General features: G+C 42.2%; 1 protein-coding gene across 2 annotated transcripts in view; it reads right to left on the reverse strand.

Moving 5' to 3' along the window:
- Positions 1-24,066, reverse strand: part of LOC138487918 (zinc finger protein 391-like) — a 104,338-nt gene extending 80,272 nt beyond the window's left edge. For both annotated transcript variants that reach the window (XM_069614543.1, XM_069614544.1), the window contains exon 1: positions 23,884-24,066. In XM_069614543.1, the coding sequence (XP_069470644.1) occupies positions 23,884-23,907 (24 nt within the window). In that variant the 5' untranslated portion in view covers positions 23,908-24,066. The remainder of the gene's footprint in view (positions 1-23,883) is intronic.
- Between the last annotated feature and the right edge of the window lie 344 nt (positions 24,067-24,410).

The raw sequence follows: 24,410 nt of genomic DNA on the forward strand, positions 1-24,410 counted from the left end.
GGAGATCTATAGGCTCGGGTGTATGAACCAATTCATCCTTGTATTCTTCCCGTAGCCCGCATTGAAAGAGAGTTCTTTGGGTCACTTCAGGTCACTGTGCATCAACCACTAGCTGATGAAACCGGCTAATGTACGAAATCAGCTCTTGTGAACCCTGCTTGATATCCACCAGCTGCCTCTATGCCTTGGAGACAAGGTTAATTGACTGAAATGTCTCCAAAAAGGCCTTCCCGAACTCCTGGAAATCATTTAAGAAGGAACTATTAGGCAAGACATAACGTGCAGCCCACCCCAATGCGCTACCCATAAGGTTGCTCAGGCTATTACCTATTCTTTCTTTGTCATGTGCAAAACGGGCTGGCCGGAACATGAACTGTATTTTACACCAATTGCAAAATTCTGTTTGTTTTCTTGGGTCTCCATCAGAAGTGGTATGGGCCAGTGCATGTTCGAAGCATTGTGGGTCAAGGCTTCCCTTAATGTCGTATTCTTGTCCGAGAGTAGTCACCTCTAGGCGTAATGCCTGCATTTCATCATAGAGTTCCTGTATGGCGTCCATATCCAGACCAGTAGTAGGGTGTCTCAATCTGTTAAGTACCTTGTCTCTTGATTTCGAGGTCTGTGGTGCCTTGTTGGTTGGATGCACTCAACTTTGTTCCAGATTGTGCATGTTAGCAGGTCAGCAGGAGGAGCAAGACCCCTTCCACCGTGAGGAATTGAAAACCCAGGCATGTTTGGGGATGGACTCGCACACCGCAGGCTCACCTCCTGGAATTACGCGATGTGGAAACAGTGCACACACTGAGCAGGGAGGTACAGAAGTGTAGACCACAAATACCCTGAGAGCCAGGCAAGGATCAAGAGATGGAGCAGGATGGTAGGATCTAGGGGCCCAGCACAAGCAAAGGAAGGAGTAGAAAAAAAAGGAACCCCGGCAGAGGGCTGGGGCAGGCACAGGCTAGAAAGAGGCAATGAAAGGATAAGGAGGCCCAGTTACCTTAAGAGGAACAGGCAGAAGGCGAGGAGAAGGAACAGAGGGAAAACCACGGCGTCAGGAAACAAGATGCAGAGAACGCGTTCCAGCAGGTAAGGAGCATTGAGACGCACCTGGATGCAGTAGTATCCCTCATTTATGGAGTGCCATGGCTACCTAAAGCGTACACTGCGGCACATTTTCATGGACACCGGCAGTGATGCTACCGCATCATGCAGCGTAACCCAGAACAAAGGCAGGCGTGTCCGCATAATGGTAGCAACCATGGAACATTGGGTAAGTGCTGGATGCTGATGTGGCATCTGTAGCCTCGGGGCTCAGGGCAGCGTTCGTCGCCAACCGCAAGGAACAGGCACCAACATTGATACTGGTGCCTGTCAAGTGCGGTGCGTGATATGTATATGATTAATAGTCTAAGGATGGACTTGGAGACCTGGGGGATTCACCATTTACCATCTGCAGGGCCTACATCCTACCGTGAAACTTCCTGCAAAGTGTTTTCCCCTGGCACCTCAGACCTCTGGGATTGGTGTCCATAGCAATAGGTTTGCCACCAACACCCATTGATACTTTCAAGTTTCTCACTGGTTTCTCATTGGTAATAGATGTCTGCCACCTATGGGTCTCCCATGTGGAGAAAATCATTGATTTTGATGCATGGTTGAAATTACTTCTAAGCCAATATTTCTTCTCTTTTCCCCAGAAAGAGGCAGCACTATAATTCATTACTGGGTGTCTATTATGGCAAAAGATGGCACTGCCCCAACTTCTGACCCTGCAAGCTGGTCATTAGATTCCTTGCTTAACAGCAAGTTATCACAGGGGAAATATGTCTAGAAAACACGAATTGGCCATGACAAAATCTCTCTCATCAACCCTTTTCATCAACTAATCTTTTTTGGTCTGCAGTCCAGGCCTTAGTATTTTCTCCTCTAGATGTTGGCAATGCCACCCCTCATGGGCACGTGCAAATATGTTCTAGGGCATCTAAAATCAGCTTTTCACTCTGCAGCTTGACTGTTTGTGGAACTTGAACATTCAACATCTCCCCCATCCTGTCAACAATGCATGGCCCTCATTGAATCCAGAATTAAGTTCAAACTCTGCTGATCACCTTATAATTCTAAGTTTCTTCTGAAGGCCTGGGATTTACCAGCTGCGCTGCATCGGTCTAGCAGTGTTAGTGAAGCTTGCAGCAAATCTATAGCTCGATTGGTCATTTCCAGTGCCAAAATGTTCAAACCAGAGCTTGCGCTTGCCATTCCTAGGCACTGGAAATTTCTTCCGGTAGTCCTAAAATTGTCTCCTTCACTATTGGCCACTCTTTGAGAATTCAAATTCGTACTATTTCCAAAAATGTGGCTATTGTGGGTGGGAAGTTCTTGATTATACATCCACTTTGTTTTGAATAGTTTTAAATCAGTGTTCACATTGTACAGTGCTAAATATACCCTTAGACTAGATTTGCATTTTTAAATGCCTCAAATAACTAAACCAAATAAATACAATAATCACTAAAAGTAATTATTTCAATGTGGAATCCAGGAACGGATTTCATTTCGAGTGGGATGATGATGGAGATGAGACCTTTAAGAATTTTTATCCTTGCAAACCACTCAAACAAAAGTGTAAATTAAACAAAATGCTGGTTGCAGCAATTATTTTGAGTACAAGAAGGTTTAGTTTAATTAATTTCAGTGATGTATTCCTTGCCTGCCAGAGATAGTAATCTGTGCACCATTCGACTTTAATCATTTGTACTGAACATTTTTTGGGGAAAACCTATGGCATAAACGACAAGTAAATTCCGAAAAAACATGACCAACTAGAGAATTTACAAAAAGGAAGTACAAACACAAATCGACAGGTTCAGCCTTTACAAGACTCAATATTATATATACACAACATACAGTCTACAACAGATGTGTTTCTCTGGTTAACTGAAGCCAGCAGCAGTGATGGGAAAGCTCACTCGGCTGAGTACTTAACCTTGGACTCACCTGCACTGCTACGATGTTATCCTTTCATTTTTCTCTCATTTTCTCTTCATGTTGATCCTCAAATGAGAAACTTAGATTATTTCCGGATGGAAGGACCTGATGGTTTTCATTTTCTATGATAGGTTTCATTTTTTTGATCACTTTAGTCTTCCTTACATATTTGGTTGGTCTTCGCTACATGATTTCTGAGAAGCAGCATCGTCCTGGTGCAGTTATCTACTCTAGATTGTGTGAAATTGTGTGTTCTGTCCATAGTTGATGTGTACCGCGGAACAAGCACCAAGGAACATCAGAGAGTTTAACAGAAGATTCTTTTGCCACAGCAGCATCTGACTCATGATGCGGTCTAGATGGCGCAGGTGTGTGAAGTCGCGTTGAGACCACAGAACAGCAACCGGGAAATGAGGAGAGTGGTAATTCACAACTCAGAGATTAAAAGGGAACAGCAACGTGGTTGGTTTTACAAATTTACATGTTTTAAAAAATATTTATTTTACATTTTTATAGCGCTCACACAGCCCGCAGGCATCTAGGCGCTGTTACAGGAATTGTTTGTTTTTGTAGTTGCATAATTGTTTTTCTCTTAGTTGCGTATTTGTGGGGACCCAGGGATCGAACTGTCGTCTTGTTTCCAAGGCGTGCACGTTGCTGCTGAGCTATCCTCCCGGGACAATATGACACATATTTACAATTATTCCCTGATTATATTTTGAAATTCACCCATTTGTTGTATACTTAAAAGTAAGACTTTACAGAGCTAAACACTTGGGGCCTGATTCACAGAGCATTTTCCTATGGGATTGCACAATTAAAAAACGCTTCTGTGAATCAGGCCCTAGCTTTTTAGCTGAAATAGCATCTTCACCTATTGGCCAGGTTAAGGGAGGAAGGGAATTTGGTAAACTGTCCTACATGTGCCAACACGCTAACTGCCTATCACCCAAAGCTGTGGGAGCACATTAGAGAAGTGTATGGTGTCATCATCTCCAGTGGAAATTGGTATTTAACCTCAGAAGTGAAGCTGGAGAAGGAGAAAACCCAATACTGCCTGTGAGACATTAGCATCAGTGACAAATTCAATTATTTATTTTATGATATTGTTTAAAGCGTAACCTAGCGCGAGCGCAGCAGAGCGCTTATAGGGTGTGGGAAGCCAGCATTTGGGCTGGCATCTTTTAACAGTTGCACATTACTGCAAGATGCGGCCTGTGCATCCATTGGAATCAAGTCCATGGTCAGGTGTTCTTAAATAAAAAGTCCTGTTTTGCAATTCCTAGCCGATTCCAATGGGTGGGTGTGTGACAAGAGAAAGACTGTTTCTGGGTCCTCTCTTTGTAGACTAGTTGTGATTCGAACTGGTTGGTCGATTTGCTGTGCCAGGAGCATGTGCCACCAGATATTTGGAGCTTAGCCTACAGGTACGCTAGCGTGCTACTCGTGACTGCTTGTACATGCAGTCTTGAACAGTATCTTGCCATGGAGAGGAAGTCAGTCTAGTTCACATAGGATAGGGGTGATTCAGTCTAATGTCCATGCTCCGTAATAAACTTAATAAGACAAGGTGCAGCATGGTGGACTGCTTTTAGGGGAGCCCAGTGAGTGTCTGTGAGCCCCATCAAAAGGGAATTTCTCCCATGGATGTGTAAGGCAACAAGGGCCTGCACTACGGTCCAGAAGTCCTGCAGCAGGATGAAGGGTTTGATTTGCAAAGGGTGGAGATTTAGAGCCATGCTACTTGGGCATTCTTGGCTAGCTATATGTTTCTAGAAGGGTCCACTGCTGTCAATGGTGGATCCTAAGGATTTTTCTAAATTTGAGAGTTGTAGATCAAACCCTTCTATATCATTGAGCCATTGTTGGACGAGTTGTTGTTTAGCAGGGGCCTCGATGAGGAGGAATTCAGACTTGAATTGGTTAAGTTTGAAGGAGGCACTTGATATTCAGGTCTGGATGATGGGAATCGGGAAAATAACTGATGTCGTCCTGTGGGCTTTTTACTCTCATATGCAACTGAGTATTGTCCGCACATTGGTTTATGGCTTCATCAGGATCTGTGAGGAGTGTACCCACAGGATCCATGTAAATGTTAAAAAGGATCAGTTAAAGGATAGACCTTTGGGGGACTCTGCAGGAGACTGTGAGCCGAACAGACTGCAACATGTTCATCTGGACGGCTTCATGTCTGCCAGAGAGGGAGGAGGTAAATTAATTCATGAAAGTGCTAGAGAATTCCATACTTTCTGCAGAGGGGAAGAGGAGGATGTGGTGGTCGATAGTTTCAAATACAGTTGGGAGGCCAAAGAGGATGTGGAGGCATGTGTCGCCCCTTATGAATGATTTAGAGGGCATCACCCACCACCTGGATGGTGGATGACTCGATAATATACTTCGGACTGCACCTCAACTGACAGTTGCTTAGGAGGTGTTGCTGTTAGCTTCTGGCGAGTAGTTGTGTAGTGACTACTTGTTCTAAGATTTTGCCAATAAACAGGAGGCTGGTAGTGGGCCAGTAGTTGGCCAGGTCGGCTGGGTCTAGGATCATTTTTTTCAAAAGAGGTTGCATGAGACCAGTCTTTAATGTGTCTGGGAATGAGCCTTCTCTCTGAGGGAGGAATGAATAATGCTGAGGAGTGTATTGAGTGCCAGGCATATCAACTTTTAATGATCGAGGGCGGGATGATATCATCAGAGTAGGAAGTAGGTTTGAGGGTGGTGACTGTTGTAGGAGGAGAGAATTCAATCCAGAGGGGCAGTGTGCACTCATGAGTTCAGGGGGGCTAAGGCTGTGGAAGGTTGATTTGATGATCTTTTGGATATTGTCTATTTTTTTTCTATAAAATAGTTGTCAATTCTTTTGCAATTTTCCTGAGTTGCCGGCACCTCTGGGTAGGTTGATGGTTTGGTACAATGCTTCACTACTTTACAGAGGGCTTTACTCCTATTAGAGGCTGCTGTGATGGCAGTGTAGTAGTGAGCAGCTTTGGCCTTGGTAATCAGAATCCTACGGTTGACACAGATGGATTTGAGGCTGGTGAGATTTGCACCGATAAACTCCATTAGAGAAGAAAATAATATCTAAAAATTGTGCTAATTAACACCCAAAATAAGACCACTGTGTGTGTAAACCTAGCCGAGAAGCAATGTAGTACTGTTTTTATTTTTTTTTTATTTTTTATTGTGTATATAGTTCATATAAATGTTTACACAAATGTATCAAAAAGAATTGCCTTTTTACCCCTCTCCAAATCTGAACCACTGCTATCAACAGGCCCTGGCTATAGTCTGAGACACATCTCAGCCAGAATAGATTGCTTGTAATTTTCTCAAAATTTTCCACAAGCCTACTCAAATACTGCACGTATAAGGAGTACATTACAGGGCAATGATGTTACAATGATGTTACAACATGGCGAATAGTTTCTATTTGCTGTTCATCTTTACATAATCGGCATATATGTTTTACTTTTATAAGGCCTGACCAAGCACCTTTGACATCTAGAACCTCCAACCTATTAAGTCAAAAAGACATGAAAATTCTTCGAATTATAGGTGAAGGAACCAGATTTATGTAGTATTGTTGTCTTTTAAACATAAAGTGCATCTTTGCAAATGAGCTAAGAGACTTCAGTGTAGCCACTTTATCGTGGCTATTTGACGAATCCCATTTTTCTGCGAATTTTAAATGATTTCAAAAGTGCACCTTCACCATAGTCCCGGTCCGGCTTCCAGCCAATTTTCATGAAGAAAGCCTAATTTTTCTTTCTGTATACCTGTAAGGCAGCACACTTATTATCTTGTAAGGCAGACCTAACAATTATGAGCAATGAGTTCTCTTTAGCCAACTAGATCTTAATATACAGTTTACCTCTGTTAATATCGACTAAGGTGTACAACGAAATGAGACCTAAGTTAAGGATTATAGCCGCAACCGGAATATATTAGTGAGGCCCAATATCTTCCTCCAAATGAGCCCCTCCAATCAATCCGCCCAATCTGGTAAATCATCATATGATGTTTCAAGGACGTAGTGAAAGGCTGCTGTCAGTTTCTGTTTATAAATATGTATTACTTTGACTTTTTTTAGAGACCTGTGCTATTGCCAACATAGTGGATAACGCTTTAACTCTTATTTTTCAGCAGGTTTTTGCTATTATTCTCGTGGGTTAAATCATAACCCAAATATCTGTAATTAGCCACCCTTACAACCAAACCCAAACTATTAATAATAGAGAACCTTGCAGCACATCTCCTACCAGCTGACATAAATTAGGTTTTCTTGAAATTCACTTTTAAACTGTTTAATTCGACATATCCTATGGTGGCTTGGACACTATGACTTATTCCCATAAAGGTGTTATCAAAAATTATTAGGTCATCAGCGTATCCAAGCCAACCAACTTTCTTACCTCCCAATTTTTCTTCTCTTCAAACGCATAGCCGAAATTGGAAATGTACAAGTTAAATAGGAGAGGAGCCAGAACACATCCTTGTTGGACTCCCCTCCGGGCTGGTATCTGTTCAGACAATTGTCCCAAATTGCTCAACCTTATTCTTGATGAGTTGTCCTCATATATCAGCTTACAAGCATAGAGTAAATGCACCGGCATACCCAGTATCTCCAACTCTGACCATGGTTTGGACCTGTCCACTGTATCAAAGGCGGACATAAAGTCCAAAAACACTGTGTACAGAGGTAGCAAATCTTTTGCCTTCATATGCTCCAGGAGAGTATTGACAACAAAAATATTCATATTTGTTGAACAGCCCCTCCTGAAGCCAGTCTGAAGGCTCCAGAGAATATTTTCAGTCTCAACCCAGTTATTAATTTCTCTGAGTAATACAGAGCAGAAGATCTTACTGGACACATCCATAAGGGCTAACAATTGATAATTTGCTGGTATGTCTCGATGTCCTTTCTTATGCACTGGGATATGGTGATATACTTTCCAAGAGTCCGGGACGTTTCCACTAGATATAATGTTTTCAAATAAGGTCTTAAGGATGTCTGCCCATAATATTGGATTTCATTTTAATATTAGATTGCACATACCATCAGGTACTGGCCCTCGTGAAGATTTCATACTTTTAATCATATTAACCAGATCTTCTGAGTCAAATTCATGGATGATATTTTTTCCACATAGCAGGCACTACCCTCAAATTTCTCAATCAGATATTCTTTCCATGAGGTTTCATTAATGCAACAAATAACATCATTATTACCTTTATTTACTGATGAATTAAAGTTGGCCCATAATTCTTACTATCTCCCGAGGCCAGTACCTTGACCATACTTTGCCAAACAACATTCCTGGCAGACAACCTATACCTTTTTTATCCATTATTGTACACATTTTTCAGTTTATGTTTCAGCAGCTGTTTATTAGGGTACCCAGTAATTTTACTGAAAACAAAAGTCCATAATACTGAAAAACACAGAAAATATATATTATATATATATGGGGTAGTGTGGTAAGGGGTTAAAATGAGTTGGGATGGTGTTGGGAGGCATTATAAGGGTACCCCCAATTAAAAGAATATATACAGTGTTTTTCAGTATTATGGTTGCGATGAAATATACCACATTGAAATTGGGTCAGTTAAATCACACATAACCGTTTATTAGCTGATGGAAGATCAGGTTTATTTATTCTGCGCAATTCTTGGTGCATGTTTATCCCCCCGTACATATGACTTTGTCATGGGGCCTCCCTACTTTTTTTCCCTTCTTAAGAAATTGGCAATTCCCCATTGGCATAAAACTATGTAGGTGATAAGATATCATTAGCACTGCCCAAATAACGATACACAACTGGCAGCTCATTAGCCCGCTTTCTCACTTTGTCAAGATTTTTATTGATCCACCCACGCCCATTTCCAAAAGTGTTAACATTCACTGAGCCGACCTTATCAAAGTGAGTATGCAGAACGACAGGAAGTTGTTATCGCACTGTCAGTATGGCATGGTCGCTAAATTCAACAAATAATATTCGCAACTCAATAGCCAGTTGAAAAAGCTTTTCACATACATAGATATAATCAATATTAGAAGACCTATTCCCACTACACCATTTAGGTGATGGGGTAGATCCCCTTTAACTGCACCATTTAGAATTAGCAGGTCCAGATCCACAAAAAAGCAAATCCACCATATGGCATTCTTTTTCTGGGCACTTCTGCGATGGAATTCAGGAGCACTATTAATCAGTGTGTTTTTGACTTTAATTATTTTACAGCATTGTGATCACCACAGATAATAACATTAGTGTCATTGTCAATTGCTAACCTCATTAGCAGCAAATTGAATACTTTAAGTTGTATGTCCATAGAAAAAGAGACACCAGGGGGAACGTATATGTTTATCAAAAGCAGTTTCAACTTGCACTTCAACTGCAATAACATTCCTATGATTCTCGATCTCCACAACTCCTTCGGATACTTGGGCATATTGATAGCGCACAGCCCTAAAGGAATGAACACAGACAATATACTTAAGGCAGTGGACGGTGTTAAGAAATCCATGATATTCTGGGCTAAACTACCACTCTTGTTATAGGACGGGTAGCCATAGTTAAAATGATCATCCTTCCAAGGCTGCTTTATGCCTTCACGAATGTATACTATTACATGGAAGCCACATTTCTTCGTGCCCTAGACACCATACTTAGAGACGTTTTTATGTGGGCAGAACCAGCATCGGATAGCCCTTGACACCCTGTGCTTGACCTAAAGAGATGCGGGCGTGCAACTACCACAAATGGAGCGCTACTGTTTAGCTGCTCAGATAGGTAATTTATCGGCGTGGCTGTCTGACGACCCCACCCCAGACCGTAGGCTGCTCCAATCACTAGTGCACCCTGCATGGCTTACAGAGACATTGTGGATCTCAGAAGGCTCTCTAGGTGCCCAGACTCTACTGGTTGGGCTGGGCAGATGGGTCTGGACTAGAACACTGAAGCTACTACATCTGCTGAACCCCTACTCGCCACATGTCTCCATTGTAGCTAATGCTTGTGCAAACACAGATGAAATGAGGCCTGCTAGGAGATGCAAGGATTTTGGTCTATTCACATGGGGAGAAATATATGAAAATGGAATGTTCAGGGATTTAGAGAGTTTGATGCAGAAGGGGGGACTCCCTAGTGGTCAATTCCTTAGATACTTGAAAGTAACAAAAGTGGCCAAGAATAATTGGAATGGGTGGCCATTATTAATGGGTGCTCCTTACCTTAATGTACGAGCTGGAAGACGGCTGGCGCCCTGTGTCCGGGTTGTATAGATGTTTGCTAGGCATGAAAGGCAATAGGAATGCACGACTGAGAGCGAGATGGGAAAATGATGTTGGCCAAGACATTACTGAACAGAAGTGGGATTATGCATTGCTTCTTATTAAGAATGTGTCCCGGAGCACACGTTTTCGGTTAGTCCAACTTAATGTGCTCCACTGCACATATATAACCCCATATAGAGTGGCAACATTTTACACAAAAGCTGCGTCGAACTGTCCCTAGTATCATATGGAGGGGGCTGATCTAATACACATATTTTGGAGGTGCTCTACGGTGGGTGACTTCTGGTCCGGAATAAAGCAGTCCCGCACAATAGCTGGTATCATGAGATATAACTGGAATCCGCTCGAGTGTTTGCTGGGCGCATACTCAAGACCGAATAAATACAGACATAAAACTAAGTTTATGGGCCTTGCATTTGCTCTAGCCAAGAGACATATAGCTATGACCTGGAAACTCAAACAAGGCCCCCAATACAAAATATGGCATAAAGACTTTGAACTTTGGTGCTTGGCTGAAACAATGGCCTGGCTCCGGTCCTTGGGCAGTGCCGCCTGTGGGTCGACTGTTAATTTTGAGGCCTGGAATTCCCTTAATCTTGCAATGTTACACCCACACATGATATGCTGCTGTGAGAGCTGCAACCCACTGCTGTTTGGTTTGATGCATAAAATATGTAGTAGTGTCTAACCCTGGCTTGACGTCCGTTTCCCAAACCAAACACACAGTGATCTCATGATATTTGCTTGTCATAGCTCTGATGCATCACCTAGATGCTGGCCTGCCCACTAAATACACACTGCCCAAGCCTTGTTCACTCCCTTTGGAGTCATCAATGTTTATGTTTTGTCTTCTGTTGTTAACTACAGGAATATAACTGCATTTGGGACACTTGGAAATGTGACATGCTTGCTTTAATGGAACTGCTTAGGTATTCGTTTCGCCTTATAAGGTATATTAATAAGTGGATAATATCTCTAAGAATAATTTTAAAAAGAATATATTTTAAAAATGTTCTTGATACCCATGCTCTCTTGTGGTTGCTAATTATTTGCTTCTAAGATAGCCAGGCCACCAGAAGGGCGACCTTTTTCTCCCCTAATAGCATGCCGCAGCTATTCTGTGAACCCATATAACTGTGCTTCAGCTAATAGCCAAGTCTCCTGAAGTGTTAAAATATCCTTATTATCTAGATTTTTACAGGAGCCTTCTGATCTAAACAAATGTGCGTGTTCTCTAGTGTTCCAAGATTTGATCACTATGCTAGATCAAGGTTTCGTCAAGATTGGTGGTAAAAAAAAGAGAATAGCCACTCCCAGTGTGATTTTATATCCGGGTCACAGCCCTGTGCCGATGCTTTCAGTTCTTCTACTTTCTCAAGCTTCCCCATCTTCTTACTTGCAACCTTCTTTATATTTTTCTGGTCCTTCAGAGGGAATTTTAAATTCAACTCGCAATTTAATTCATATCGCCATTTAAGGAGAGATTTCGAGTTTGCCCAGAGCAGCAGTGTACCTTAGTTATATAACACGGACATGGGGCCAATTGCTCAACAACAACGCAGAAGTCACTTTTTTTATAACTCTTAGTGGCAAAAGATTACTGAGGATTTTAAGTTGTCGGCTTCTATTTATCGGCTGCTTTGTACTCTCAGACAGGCTTGCAATAGCGAACTCCGTAAGAGGAAGAGTAACCGCAGCATGTGCCAAGAGTCTCTCTGTCACATTATTTTGATTTTTACCTTTATTGACAACAGTCACAATTTCATTTAGCTGTTTATGGTTGGCTCTATTCAAGTGGACACTAGCAACAGTAGTTGCAACAGATATTTCAAACGATGTCTCAGCAACATCCGTAACACTTTGCTCAGAATCATTTATTAGTTCTTTCTGCACTAACCTTTATGTTTCCTTTGGGTTCCTTAGAGCCAGTTAGTTAAATTACTGATTTTTTTCGTTGCTCTTTTGGCTCTTCTCACAGCTCTTTTCCTAGATCTTTTAGAGAAGGACCGGTTCTTATTCGTCTCATCTTCCATTGGTTGAACATTACTTTCGACCACCTCTCGGGATTGAGTTACTGCCCTAGCCTTTTTATTCTTAATTCTCCATTATTCCCTTCTTGATAATGGCAGACCATCTTCCTCGTCATTGCTACCCACCAAAATCTCTACCTTTGTTGATTCCATTACTTCATCATGATTTACATGTATGACTTCATTGGGTAGCACACTATTAGAGGCGCAGATTGTCCGAGATTGAGGCAATCTAACTCCATTGTCTGGACAGGCCCTTGTTTGTTGGGATAGATCAGCCAGGCAATTTGAATTCTTTTGCACATGGTAAAGAATGTGATGTGTTAATTTCAGCAGGATTTTTTTAAAGCAAACCTTGTAGCTAAATTATGTGCATCCTGCTCTTTAAATGTTTCATTAACCATACCATCTGCGGTCTCTAGAGGATAGCTCAGTGGCAACGTGCTCAGCTTGGAAGCAAGACGACATGGAGCAACACAGGTTCGATCCCTGGTCCGTGCTTAGAAACCTCTGGGTATTAAGCACATTATAAATAACCTATCATATCACTTGGTTACTGACGACTTCAGTAAAATTCAACAAATCATTTGATGTTTTAGGATTTTCGTCAATGATTGATTGGCTGACCTCAATAACTGTTTTTTCATTAGCATTCACAACAGCATCAGCACTATCCCGTCCAGTTACAGAGTTCATGATCTCACCCTGAAGGGAATAGCATTAATTCAACCAAGAGTTATTATTATCAAATTCTGCCGCGGTGCATGCCAAAGCACTAGCCACATTTTCGCAAACTTCAGGTACTGGATGGACATCAATTATTCTGGTCAGACCTTTGAAAAAGTCAGTTATTTTGTCCGTCTTTGGCAATTCAGGTTTTGAGGTAGTTTACAGACCTGTAATTACACTAGGCTCTGTACATACTAGAGTTTTACTGGATTTTGCAATTTTAGAAACAGTCTTCTGTTTTCCATTTCTTAGGCTCATTTTTTCAGGCATTCTGCTCTAGCACCTAGCAATATTTAATTATTTCTAGTATGTTTATAAGGCTGAAGAAGCCAAAAGAACTTGTTGGCTCCAGCGTCGCTGCACTAAATGGTGTTATTAGGAGGTTCCACACACAGAGCCCAGGCCAGAAGGACCCCCAAGCAGCGCTTTATGAAACCAAGTAGCTACAAGGCCAGAGAGACCTGCAGTCACTGCTTAAAACGCACAATTAGCCACAATTTTCCCAGGCAGCTCAAAGGCCACTTCGACCCACAGTCACCGCTCCAAATATGCAAACAATCAGCACTTTTCAGACACTTCAAAAGCAAATCAGACCCGCAGTTGCTGCTTTAAGTGCAAGAAAAAGAAAATAATCGAAACTTCTCATGCAGCTCCAAGCCCAGCACAAACCACAGTCACTTCTTCATATGATCGTATTAGTAAAACTTCACAGACCACTCAAGAGTCAATTGAAGCCCACTTGTAGAAATCATAGTAGTTCAGCTGTGGATTCTGTTTACATAGTCCAAACAGCTAGGAATAAGTAGCGAATGTGCAGGAGCATGAGAGTGGGGGAAAAGAAAATGATGTTCAAGCGCACATTGTGTATACCAGAAGTTCATACACTGGTTCCTTCCAGACGTTAAGTGGGTTGCTTACCCCCTTTGAGAGATCCTTAGATAACCAGCCATTCCAGGAGCCATGCGGCCGGGAGAGACAAAAGTGAACCATAGCTTTTCTGTCTTCTTACAGCGAACCACGTCAAACCACACTCTCCTGCCACACTCCCGCATCACGGTATCGTGCTAGGATGTGTTTTTTAATTGCTCACATTACAGTCCCACCTCCAAGTAGATCGCAAAACCAGTAGAAAGACTCAGGGGGACAGCTGCACTATCGATGGCAAACCACACTCTCCTGCCGCACTCCTGCGCTGTAGAGTACTGTAGAAAGAGGATGTACCCAGGGACAGGGTTCGAAATTGAGGGGAGCTGGGAGCTATTTAACTCCTGGCTATAGCCTAGAAGTGCCTGGTTAGCTTTACACCAACAGCTATCAGGAACTACGTTTGGCTCCCCAAGACAATTTATGCTGAAAAAACATACCTATCTACATTTTAACTGTGTATTTAGGAAAATCTATAAATAAGCATTAGAACACATCTATCCCACATTTAAAGCACAAGGAGTCCTAAATAAGGGACAAAAGGAGATGTTTACATCTTATGTGGAAGTTAGATTTTCAGAACGCTATGTACTAGCTCGGTGATTCCCAACGTGTAGCTCAGAAGCAACATGTTGCTCGTGGCACCTTAAATGTTGCTTGCCAGTTGCTCTAGGCCATGGTCAAGAAGGAGGTGCTGAAGGGATGAGACCTTGGTAATATAGCCAGGACAGAATGTTGGCGTGCTGCGATTGCAGTTGGCTCATTTTTTTAGATGTAAGATTTGAGTTTGTTGCCACCAAGCAAATTATTTTCCAGATGTCCTTACTTGTTGCAGTGTCATTGTTAAAAAGTTGTCATCTTTAGATGTTTTTCCCAGATGGCAAATGCATTAATGAGCAGAATTACCGAACCATGTGCCCATGTTTGTGCCCTGGAGAGAATGGTCATCTTCTGTTCCTTTGCTCAGCAGTAAGAGCAAAATGGACAAAAGGGTAGCATGCATATCCAACTTCCCTTATTTGCATATGATGCTCTTTGTACAAGCAAGGTTTTTTGTTTGATGTCATCATGCATTACATTTATCAGAAATATTACTTTTAGTGTCACCTACATTTATTGTTATATGGTGGAAAAATAGTCATCATTTGATATTCTGTCCATCTGGCATGTAGATAATGGGCAGATAAGGCAAATGGATGCCACGTTTTTCATAATTAAATCATTTGCCTTATATTCAAATCAACAAAGTTACTGTCAATAAGTTTTAATTAAGAAGCCAAGTGAATAATCCAAATACCTAGGTAACAACACAACAACCCTTTATGAAGTGGTCTATAAATGCTCAAAGTTTTGATAAATGTTTGCCACATTTTGTGCCAAATCCTTTTTGTGTGGGGAAAAGATGCCCCAAATCCTTCAGAAAAATGTTCTGACCAGTTTTACTAAGTCAATATTAATTTATTCGGATTTCCCCATTAACAGTTAGCAACATTTAAAAAAGATGCATAATAGTTCATAACATTCGCACAGAACAAGCCCGGAATAAAAGAGCAGCTTTAACATATTCTAACAAGCTGAATATAAAAACCTGATCATTACAATTAATTATATAAAACAGCGCTTCCATGCATGTCCTAATACGATTTAACCAAAAATATGGTCTTAACCACTGCTTACGCAAAACAGGAAAACAACAAAAAAAATAACCAAATCTTCATCGACTCCTGTTTTGCAAGCACATGTCGTACATTCCCCTGCACACCTTCTGCATGCCTTCTTTGGTTATTGAGGGGGGGAAACATGTAAACATACCAATAACATCAGCCGTCTACATTTTGGGGATCTTATTTCACAGATTTCACCTGGCATACACATGTACTTAAGTCTGCATATAAGGCTAAGGAGGGCAACATATGTATTTTACGGACAACTGCCTCTCCCATTTGACAAACTCTTGCTTTAAGAGCTCATTTGAGTTGACTTAATGTCTGTATTTAGTTATATCGCACTCCCCCCATTTCCAAACAAGTATTTGTCTTTACCAGGCGAGGCCACAGTCTCACTTACACTGTATACACATCAGGATTAGCAGAAAATCCCAGATGTGCTTTGTGACGAACTGCAGAATCGCGTCACTTTCTTGTGATGCTGAAGAGGTGAGCCCCCTACGCAATATTCCCCCTAGTGGGGGTGGCGGTAAGCAGTACCACACAGGGAGAGACTCCCATCTTGGGGGACAAGGACTCCCATTCCATCAAGAAACTCCCAAACCCCCTTTCGTATGAGCCCCTCATACTATCAGGACTTCAGAAACATCATCCTGAACAAGTTACTGTTTGCTATTGGGACACCAACCACAAACTTGAAGTGAAAAACACTGAGAGGAAGAAGAGTAAAGTCGGCATAGAGATTGTCAAATGGTTGGAAGCCAACCATCCAAAAATATTAGACGTGAATTCCGGGATGCACCACTGCATTTGTACATGCCGACCTGACCCCAAACCCAGAACCTGAAAGATACTATTAACAAGGTGGGGTCAGGTAAAGTGTTGGGCTTGCCACTGTGGGGGACTGTAACACCAAGTATGTAAAAATAAACACACTAACAAATAATTTACAAACTCAATACAGAATGAAAAAACCTTTAATCAAAAAATCTCTAATAAAAAACACAATACATCACATATAATTCATCAAATTACAAAATTAAAGTGCAAATATATCTGCATTACTAAAAAGTGGTAGAGTACCTAAAACTACTCAAAAGTAAAGGGCAAAAACTAAAGAAAGACAAGAACCCAAATAGAGATCCTCGTCTCAAGAGTGTGAAATATCACAAACGATTACATATGTTTTTATAAAGCTCAGTGTAATCTCAATGACCTTTACTTGCTTGAAGATCAGCGACTAATGGAAAGTGCTTGTGAGAAAGAAAGGTCTATAGTAGTATGCTGGGGAGGACCCGGGAAATGCCAGCTAAAAGGGAACACGGACTAGCGTCCATAGAACGTGAAACGCAGGAGTTTCAAACGAGCAAGAAGGAAGAAGCTGCTGAAACCCAGGAGATCCTCAATCGAGAAGATATGGCCAGCCAACTAGAAAAGGAAGTAAGGACGATAATCTGTGAAGTGCATGCCTGGAATCGGAAGAAGCAGTGGTGTGACCCAAGAGAGGTGGGCTGTGCAGTCCTTGAACAACACCGAAATTGCTGCAGTATTGGTTCCACGGCACCACAAGTAAGAAGAAGTGAACACCAGAGCCGTCTTCACTCTAGGAGGGATCCTGACCCTACAGGAAGACCCAGTGACGCCAACCCGCAGTGAAGAAGGTAACAGGAGTGGCGGAAGACACGGGAGGAGGAACATTGATACAGATAACCATTGACTGCGACGAGTAGGATGAAGGTTAAGAGTCAAGCCATGTGAAGAGCACTTAGGGGACTCATCCTCCTTGTTCCGGTGAATGGTTATGAGTTAAGCCAAGTGAAGAGCATTTAGGGACTCATCCTACATGTTCCAGTGAAAGGTTGAGTGTCAATCCAAGTGAAGAGCACTTAAGGACTCATCCTACTCATCCCAGTGAGGTGATAAAAGTTAAAGCAGGTGAAGAACCCTTATGGACCCAATCTCAGGGTTCGAGATTCAGGGAAGCAGGGAGCTATTTAGCTCCTTCTTCTAGCTTAGTAGAGCCTGGTTAGCTTGCAACCAACAGCTACCAGGAGCTCCTTTTGGCTGCTAGGGCCTGGTGCCTTCCAAACATGTAAATGTGACATTAACTTTGAGTATTTGTGAACGTCAATAAAGAAGACTTGGAACACATCTAATATACATTTAAACACAATAGTTCATACTGGTTTTAGCTCCTGCTCAGCGAATCTCAATTTCGAACCTTGCCATCTACTTGTCGCAGTGAACAGGTAAGTGTCAAGGAAAGTGAATGGAGAAAAAAACCTTATGAGCAAGAAATATAGAGGATCACTGCATCCAAACTTAAGTGAAGAAAGAAGCAAAGGGACACTGTGAATTGTCATTAAGGATAAGGGTCAAAACCGTAAATGTATAAACCAAGTGAATTTTTTCCAGGAAGTAATGGGGATACCCTGCAGGCGGAAGAGCCCACTTTCAGAATTAAAATAACTGATTCAGCAAGTCACTAAGAACGATTTAAGAACAGTTTACTGAAGCTGAGAAGGCCTGCCCAGGAGAAGGGAGTCATTCTCTTGGACCTTTTGGTTGGCTTGTTTAGCGGTAGGATTAGCGTAGATTAGCTGCAGGATGGAAGACGGACTATTATTTTGGACTACACTATTGATGATAAGCCTACTAGTTCGTTTTGTGCTAGGTAGGAAAAACCTTTAGAACAGGGAAGGAAGGCCATTTATTATCATTTAACTAAAGCAATACATTTTGAAAATGTCACCATTTGGTCCGTCTCTTCCTCTTGCCTACCACAGCTTTTATAAAATAAGTTAAAATATTAACTAGACTAACCCATTCAAACCTCACACCCCCAATTCAGCTCATAGGGTGATGCCATGTGTACCGGGAGGGGGAGAGACCTCATATTTGGTGCACAATTTTATTTTGCAACACCTCCAGGACATGAAAGTTCGAGGAACCCCAGATTTTGCAGCCATAAAAAACATAAAACCAAACCTTTGCCTTATATGCCTCCAAACATGTGTCCAATCTGAACACTACAAACTTAAAATAAAGTCTTAAAATCCCTTTAATCCATTAATGATACCCTTTACGCAGTTTAATTAAAATGACTGGCCCAAGCACCGCACTTCGAGATGAGCAGACACCAATAAAAATATGAGGTTACCGCCTCAACTCTACTTTCATTGAAAAAAACAGCTATATGGTTCCCCCTTTTCCCGAAAACCATCATTTTTGTTTTTATCATTTATTTTCAAAGTACAGTTCCCAAAATAGTCATTTTCATACAGCAAGCACTGTTGGAGCCCTAACAGAGTTAAATGCAGAATAGCTGTGACATCTGTGTAAAGAAGCTTGCTATAAGATTTGCCCTTCATATAGGGTGGATTAACTTTCCTAAGAGAAGCACTATGGTCATGGTCTGAATGTAATACATTCTGGCCAACAGACATCCCTGTTTAACACCTTTATTGGTGGAGAAAACCGATTCATAATTCCCTCATCTTGTATATTGGACAGACGCTGAGGTGTCTCCATAACACAGTTACATAAGATTTAATAAACCATTAGGGAACCCAATATAATGTAACTTACGCTACAAGATGTTTCTATCAATCAAATCAAATACTTTATCCAAATACGACAAAAAAACACAAATAATCTCATGATGGTGCTCAGAGTTAACCACTGTACAAAGCCCTCTCCTGAAACCCACTTGGGAGGTCTTGAAGATGATGTTACTTTGAGGCCACTCGTCCAGTCTGAGCATCAAACATTTGGAGAATATCATACTGCTAATGTCCAGTAAGACAAATGGCATTTAACACTAGGGGCTGGTGGTGTAAATGTTTTAAATGTAGTCAAGATCACACTACTTTTCCTTGAAGTTGCCATAATGCGCTGCTTTCCATGAAGGTGGCATAATGCATGTTTGGTCAATTGCATTAAACAGGTTTCCCAGTATAGGGGACCATCAATATGGGAACCAAGTGAATTTTTAAAACAATTTTGTGTCATTCGAAATCACGGCCCTCTCAGAAAGCTCTCATTGTTTCTCAATGGTTTTTTAATTGCCTTTTAGCAATTTGTATATGCTCTTTTGAATCTATAAATCTGGTCAGCTGTCCAGACACAACTCATTAGATGTGCCAGAGATCTCTCACCATTCATTTCAAAATTAATTAATGCCTCCTTCACATCATGTACTATCCCAGCCAATTTAAAACCTTCCTGGGTGCTCCCACTTCTCAAAAAACAGACCTTAGATCCACTCATCCCAACCAACTATCGCCCCATCACTACAGTGCCATTCCTCCTTAAAATATTGGATAAAGCCGCCCATATCCAGATACAAAAACACCTTGACTTGCATAAGCTCCTAGGAGCTAGACAATCTGGCTTCCGCCCATTACATGGAACAGAAACCGCCCTAATCGATCTAAAGACGCAAATCGATGAGCTGAGAGATGGAGGGGGAAGAGCACTCCTGCTCTTACTCGATCTTTCAGCCGCATTCGACCTGGTCGATCATAAGGTCCTTTGCAGGCACCTGGACTCTGCTGCCCTCTTCTCTCCTGAGGCCATTAAGTGGTTAGAATCTTTCCTTAGCGAAAGAACAATGGGAGTATTTTCCCCATCGGCCGCAGCAGAACCCACTCCCATATTGTGTGGCGTTCCCCAAGGCTCCTGTGTCTCGCCAACCCTATAAAATATCTTCACCAAACCCTTGTTCGACGATTTGGACCTTCTAGGTATCACCTACACAAACTATGCAGATGATACACAGATTCTCCTCCCACTTTCTGGGGATCATGGGAAGGACTCGGAGTTGGTGAACAACAACTAGTCTAGTCATTCAAGCATGGATGGCCACCCATGGCTTGTGCTTGAACGACGACAAGACGGAGTTGATAATTTGGGGATCACACATAAACATCAAAAAACTAGGCCAGGAATTCTCCGCCTCAACATTGATGGAAATACTATTAGGGTCTCTAAGGAAGTAAAAACTCTTGGTTTCTACCTAGATTCCACACTATCATTTGATAAACAGCTTAAATCCCTGGCCTCCACCACCGCCTATACCTGCAAACTGATAAGAGCAGGTAAACCTTTCCTTTCTAACAATAGCTGCATGATCCTGGCCAGAGCACTTATTCTCTCCAGGATTGACTACTGCAATGCCCTTTACAGTGGTGCTAATAAATCAACGATCCTGAAACTACAAACGCTCCAAAACAACGCATTGCGAGCAGCGCTAGGCATAAATAAAAGAGCACACATTTCCGCCATCAGGCGCCAACACAACTGGCTATCCACAAACAACAAAATACAATTAAAAATAATCTCTTTGACACATAAAGCTCTCAACAATGCCACTCCTAGCTACCTCATGAACAAAATACACAAAAAAACCTCTATCAGACCAACCAGAGCTACCAACATGAACTGCCCAGTAGTACCTAGATTTAAACTAACCACGATTGTTGGCAATAGCTTCCCTGTGAAGGCTGCTAAAACTTGGAATCTACTACCAAACAATTTGAGAGCAGATCAACCTTACCCACTTTTTAGAAGGAATGCCATCCAACACTTTATCTCTAACGACCACTAGTCACCTACCCACTATATTCCTAGGCACGACATCTGACACTGGTCCCTTTTCTTCTCTTGAATTTGACATGTTACCTGCACCTTTTTTATGCAATTCACTGACTTCTACGACTCCTGTCTTGTATAACTTGTATATTATCACTGTATCTTGTATAATTTATATAATAGTACTGCATCTTGTATAATTTGTATAATAGTACTGTATCTTGTATAATTTGTAACTTTGTAAGCCTCGCATTATCCTACCTGTTGCGCCCTTCTACCCACGGGTCTGGAGCGCATTAGAAACAAACAAACAAACATTAAGTCATGGTTCAATTTTATTTTTCGAGATTCTGCATGGAACAATGGGATATCCCTTTCCATAACCTGGACCTCCTGAACTGGGGGCTTCCATTTGCCAATATTTATGTCCTGGAGTGTTTCAACCTCAAAGATAATAATTTAACACAACCGAAGTCTGTGGATTCTGTAGATTTCATCTCCCTCCTGTTATTATAATTATAATAATTACAATTATTATAATTGTTAATTTATAACATGCTTAATACCAGGAGTGGATTCTAAACGCGGAATCGGGATTCATAACCGTGTTGCGCTGCGCTGTCTTGCTTCCAAGACAAATGTGTTGCCCCTGAGCCATCCTTCCTCTGGATAAAACACATTTGATGGCCGGCAGAGTATTGCTGTGACTTTCGTTTTAAGTGTCTTGTGCTCCCCCAGTCCAGGGGAGCACAGAAAACTTCAAATGAAAGGCACTGCAATTATGAATACTATGCCGGTGGCCAGCAGAGAATGTATCATTGCTGTGACTTTTATTTTAAGTTTCCAGGGGAGCCCGGGAAACTAAAAGCGAAAGTCACGGCAATTATGAATACTACGTCGCCCGATGATTGCAAGTATTTATAATTGCATGTACTTTCGTTTTAAGTTTCTAGGGGAGCCCGGGAAAATTCAAACGAAATTACCAGCAATTATGAATACTCTGTCCCCTGCTGCAATTCTATATTCATGAACCTGGAGAACCTGAGTTCATTAATATAGGATTGCAGCGGCCAAAAAAATTATAAATAGAAATTAAGGGGTGGGGGCCGCACTCACCCAGAGCACATGTACAAGCCTCCAGCTGTAGCCTGCCAGCATTCTCTGCTCTCCGGCAGCAATAGAAGTTAACATGAGCATAGGAGGCTTGTTCATTTCACAAAATGGATGCCATCTAGTGATTAAAAATCCTGACTTTGAGGCTCATTTCCTGGAAATTTTACATAGGAACTTTTTGTAAAAATATTTATTTATATTTTTTTCCTTATGGCCAATCTTTTTAAACCATGACATTTTTGAGGGAGCTACCCCTTTAAGTGTGCTCTTACTTCTCCCCAACTGGCTCATCTCAAAACCTCCTATCACACTACCCTACACACAGGCCAGCATCTAACTCGGATTATCAGCACTCCGATTTATCAGATTGTGGGCTCCATCCTCTTGCTAAAACCCATGCCCATGTGTTACATCCAGGCCACATAGAAGAACCCCAGCATTTGGAGTCCAGCATGCAATCATCAGCACCCCGGGTTTTGAAGGTGACGACAAAAAAGAAAATGGAGGAGGCACCCTGATAACCCGGGCAGGTTCCTCCTCTCCCCTCCCCCCTGGTTAAGGGGGACGGTTGGTGCGAAGTGCACCATAGCACTGGAAAAGCCTGCAAAGGGCTACAATGGAAAGGGGCATGCCAAGCCCCATATAAGCGGCAGGGTCCTGCTGCAGGGAGCACCAAGTCTCCAGTAGGGCGCCCACCGCAGTGAGAGGATTTTGTTTTTCGTTTTCCAACCACCCAGGAAAAGCTACGGCAAGGCTGGCCATTGACATTGCGGGACAGCAAGGCAGGTTTTGGTGACAAGAGACAGACTCCGCTGACTCATGGGAAAGCCGGAAGGGTCTTCGCTCTTCTCGGGACCAGCGCCTCTTGGGAGCCTAAGCGGCGGGAGCATCTGGTGGTAACAATGAGGGCTCAGCTTCCCCTGAATAAACAGCACTCTCCCAGCCCAGGAACACCTGCAGGGGCAGGCGGGTCTCTGACACGAAAGGGTTGGGGGAGTTGTGCCTACTGTGGACCTTGTTGGGAAAAAGGGGAAGCAGGTTTTGGACACGGCGCAGTTGCCGCACCTTCAGAACTATTTTCACAATTGTTTGCAGTGTTTTTGATTATGTATGAAAATAAATCTGCAACCTTTCTATGCCAAAAAGAAGACATGTCTCATTCTACACCTTACTGGTTGGGAAAAGAAAGGGGCCACGTGGAATGAGCTACTGTGATATATTTTGGCATAGTGATGGACAAATGCCCAGGTTATGTGTCTGCTTCCACCCTCCCCCATCCAACTGCCCCTCTTTTCCTTGCAAGCCCTCATGCAGTGAGACAGCCAAAATGGCAGAAGCGCTCTATACAAGACCACTTTAGATTACATTATTACCTCCTGGAGAATTTAACTTGGAAATCCTAAAAAATGTGCTGCAAACAGTATTTTCCTCCGTGCAGTAATTAAGACTTGCTTCATTTACCAATAATTCTAATGTAACACCCCCGTTCGGTTCACCTGTATTGTTCTCAGCTGAAAAGACTAATTTCCAGAGGAATGCTCACCTCGTCTGATTCTTTCCAGGACATTTCTGCTCAATTAAATTAAATGTATTTATCTTCAGTAATCTCGCGCACTGACCCCGCCGCAGGTGAACGGGGTCAATAATGACCATCTGGAAGAAGTTGATGTGTTAAGCACCCAGAGACAAACAGCGTACTCCTTGGGGACATTGGGAACATAGCAAGTTATTTTAACGCACATGCCCAGAATCTGAGCTACTGTTCCAAGAGGCATGCTCAGCAACAACGGCACTTGTGCGCATGCGTCGTGCATTAGTAGGTGAGACAGCGACAGCATCGCCAGCTTCATACACTAAATTGCCACACAGGGCGCTCTCAGTTAGAAGACACTGGTCAGCTCGAGAGCTTCATGCAATTCTTTCTTGCGGAGCCTTGGGGATGCAGAAAAGTAGAAAGTCTCTGCGCCCCTCTCCTTGGGCCGTGTTCTGAACACTGCCTACGCAGATGTCTGTTTCTGCCCTTTCCTCGTTACCGCTCATAGGGCAGAACCATGTGTGTTTAAGCTTTTT

The sequence above is a fragment of the Ambystoma mexicanum genome, chromosome 9, assembly GCF_040938575.1.
Source record: "Ambystoma mexicanum isolate Mex_15411 chromosome 9, UKY_AmexF1_1, whole genome shotgun sequence".
NCBI lineage: Eukaryota > Metazoa > Chordata > Amphibia > Caudata > Ambystomatidae > Ambystoma > Ambystoma mexicanum.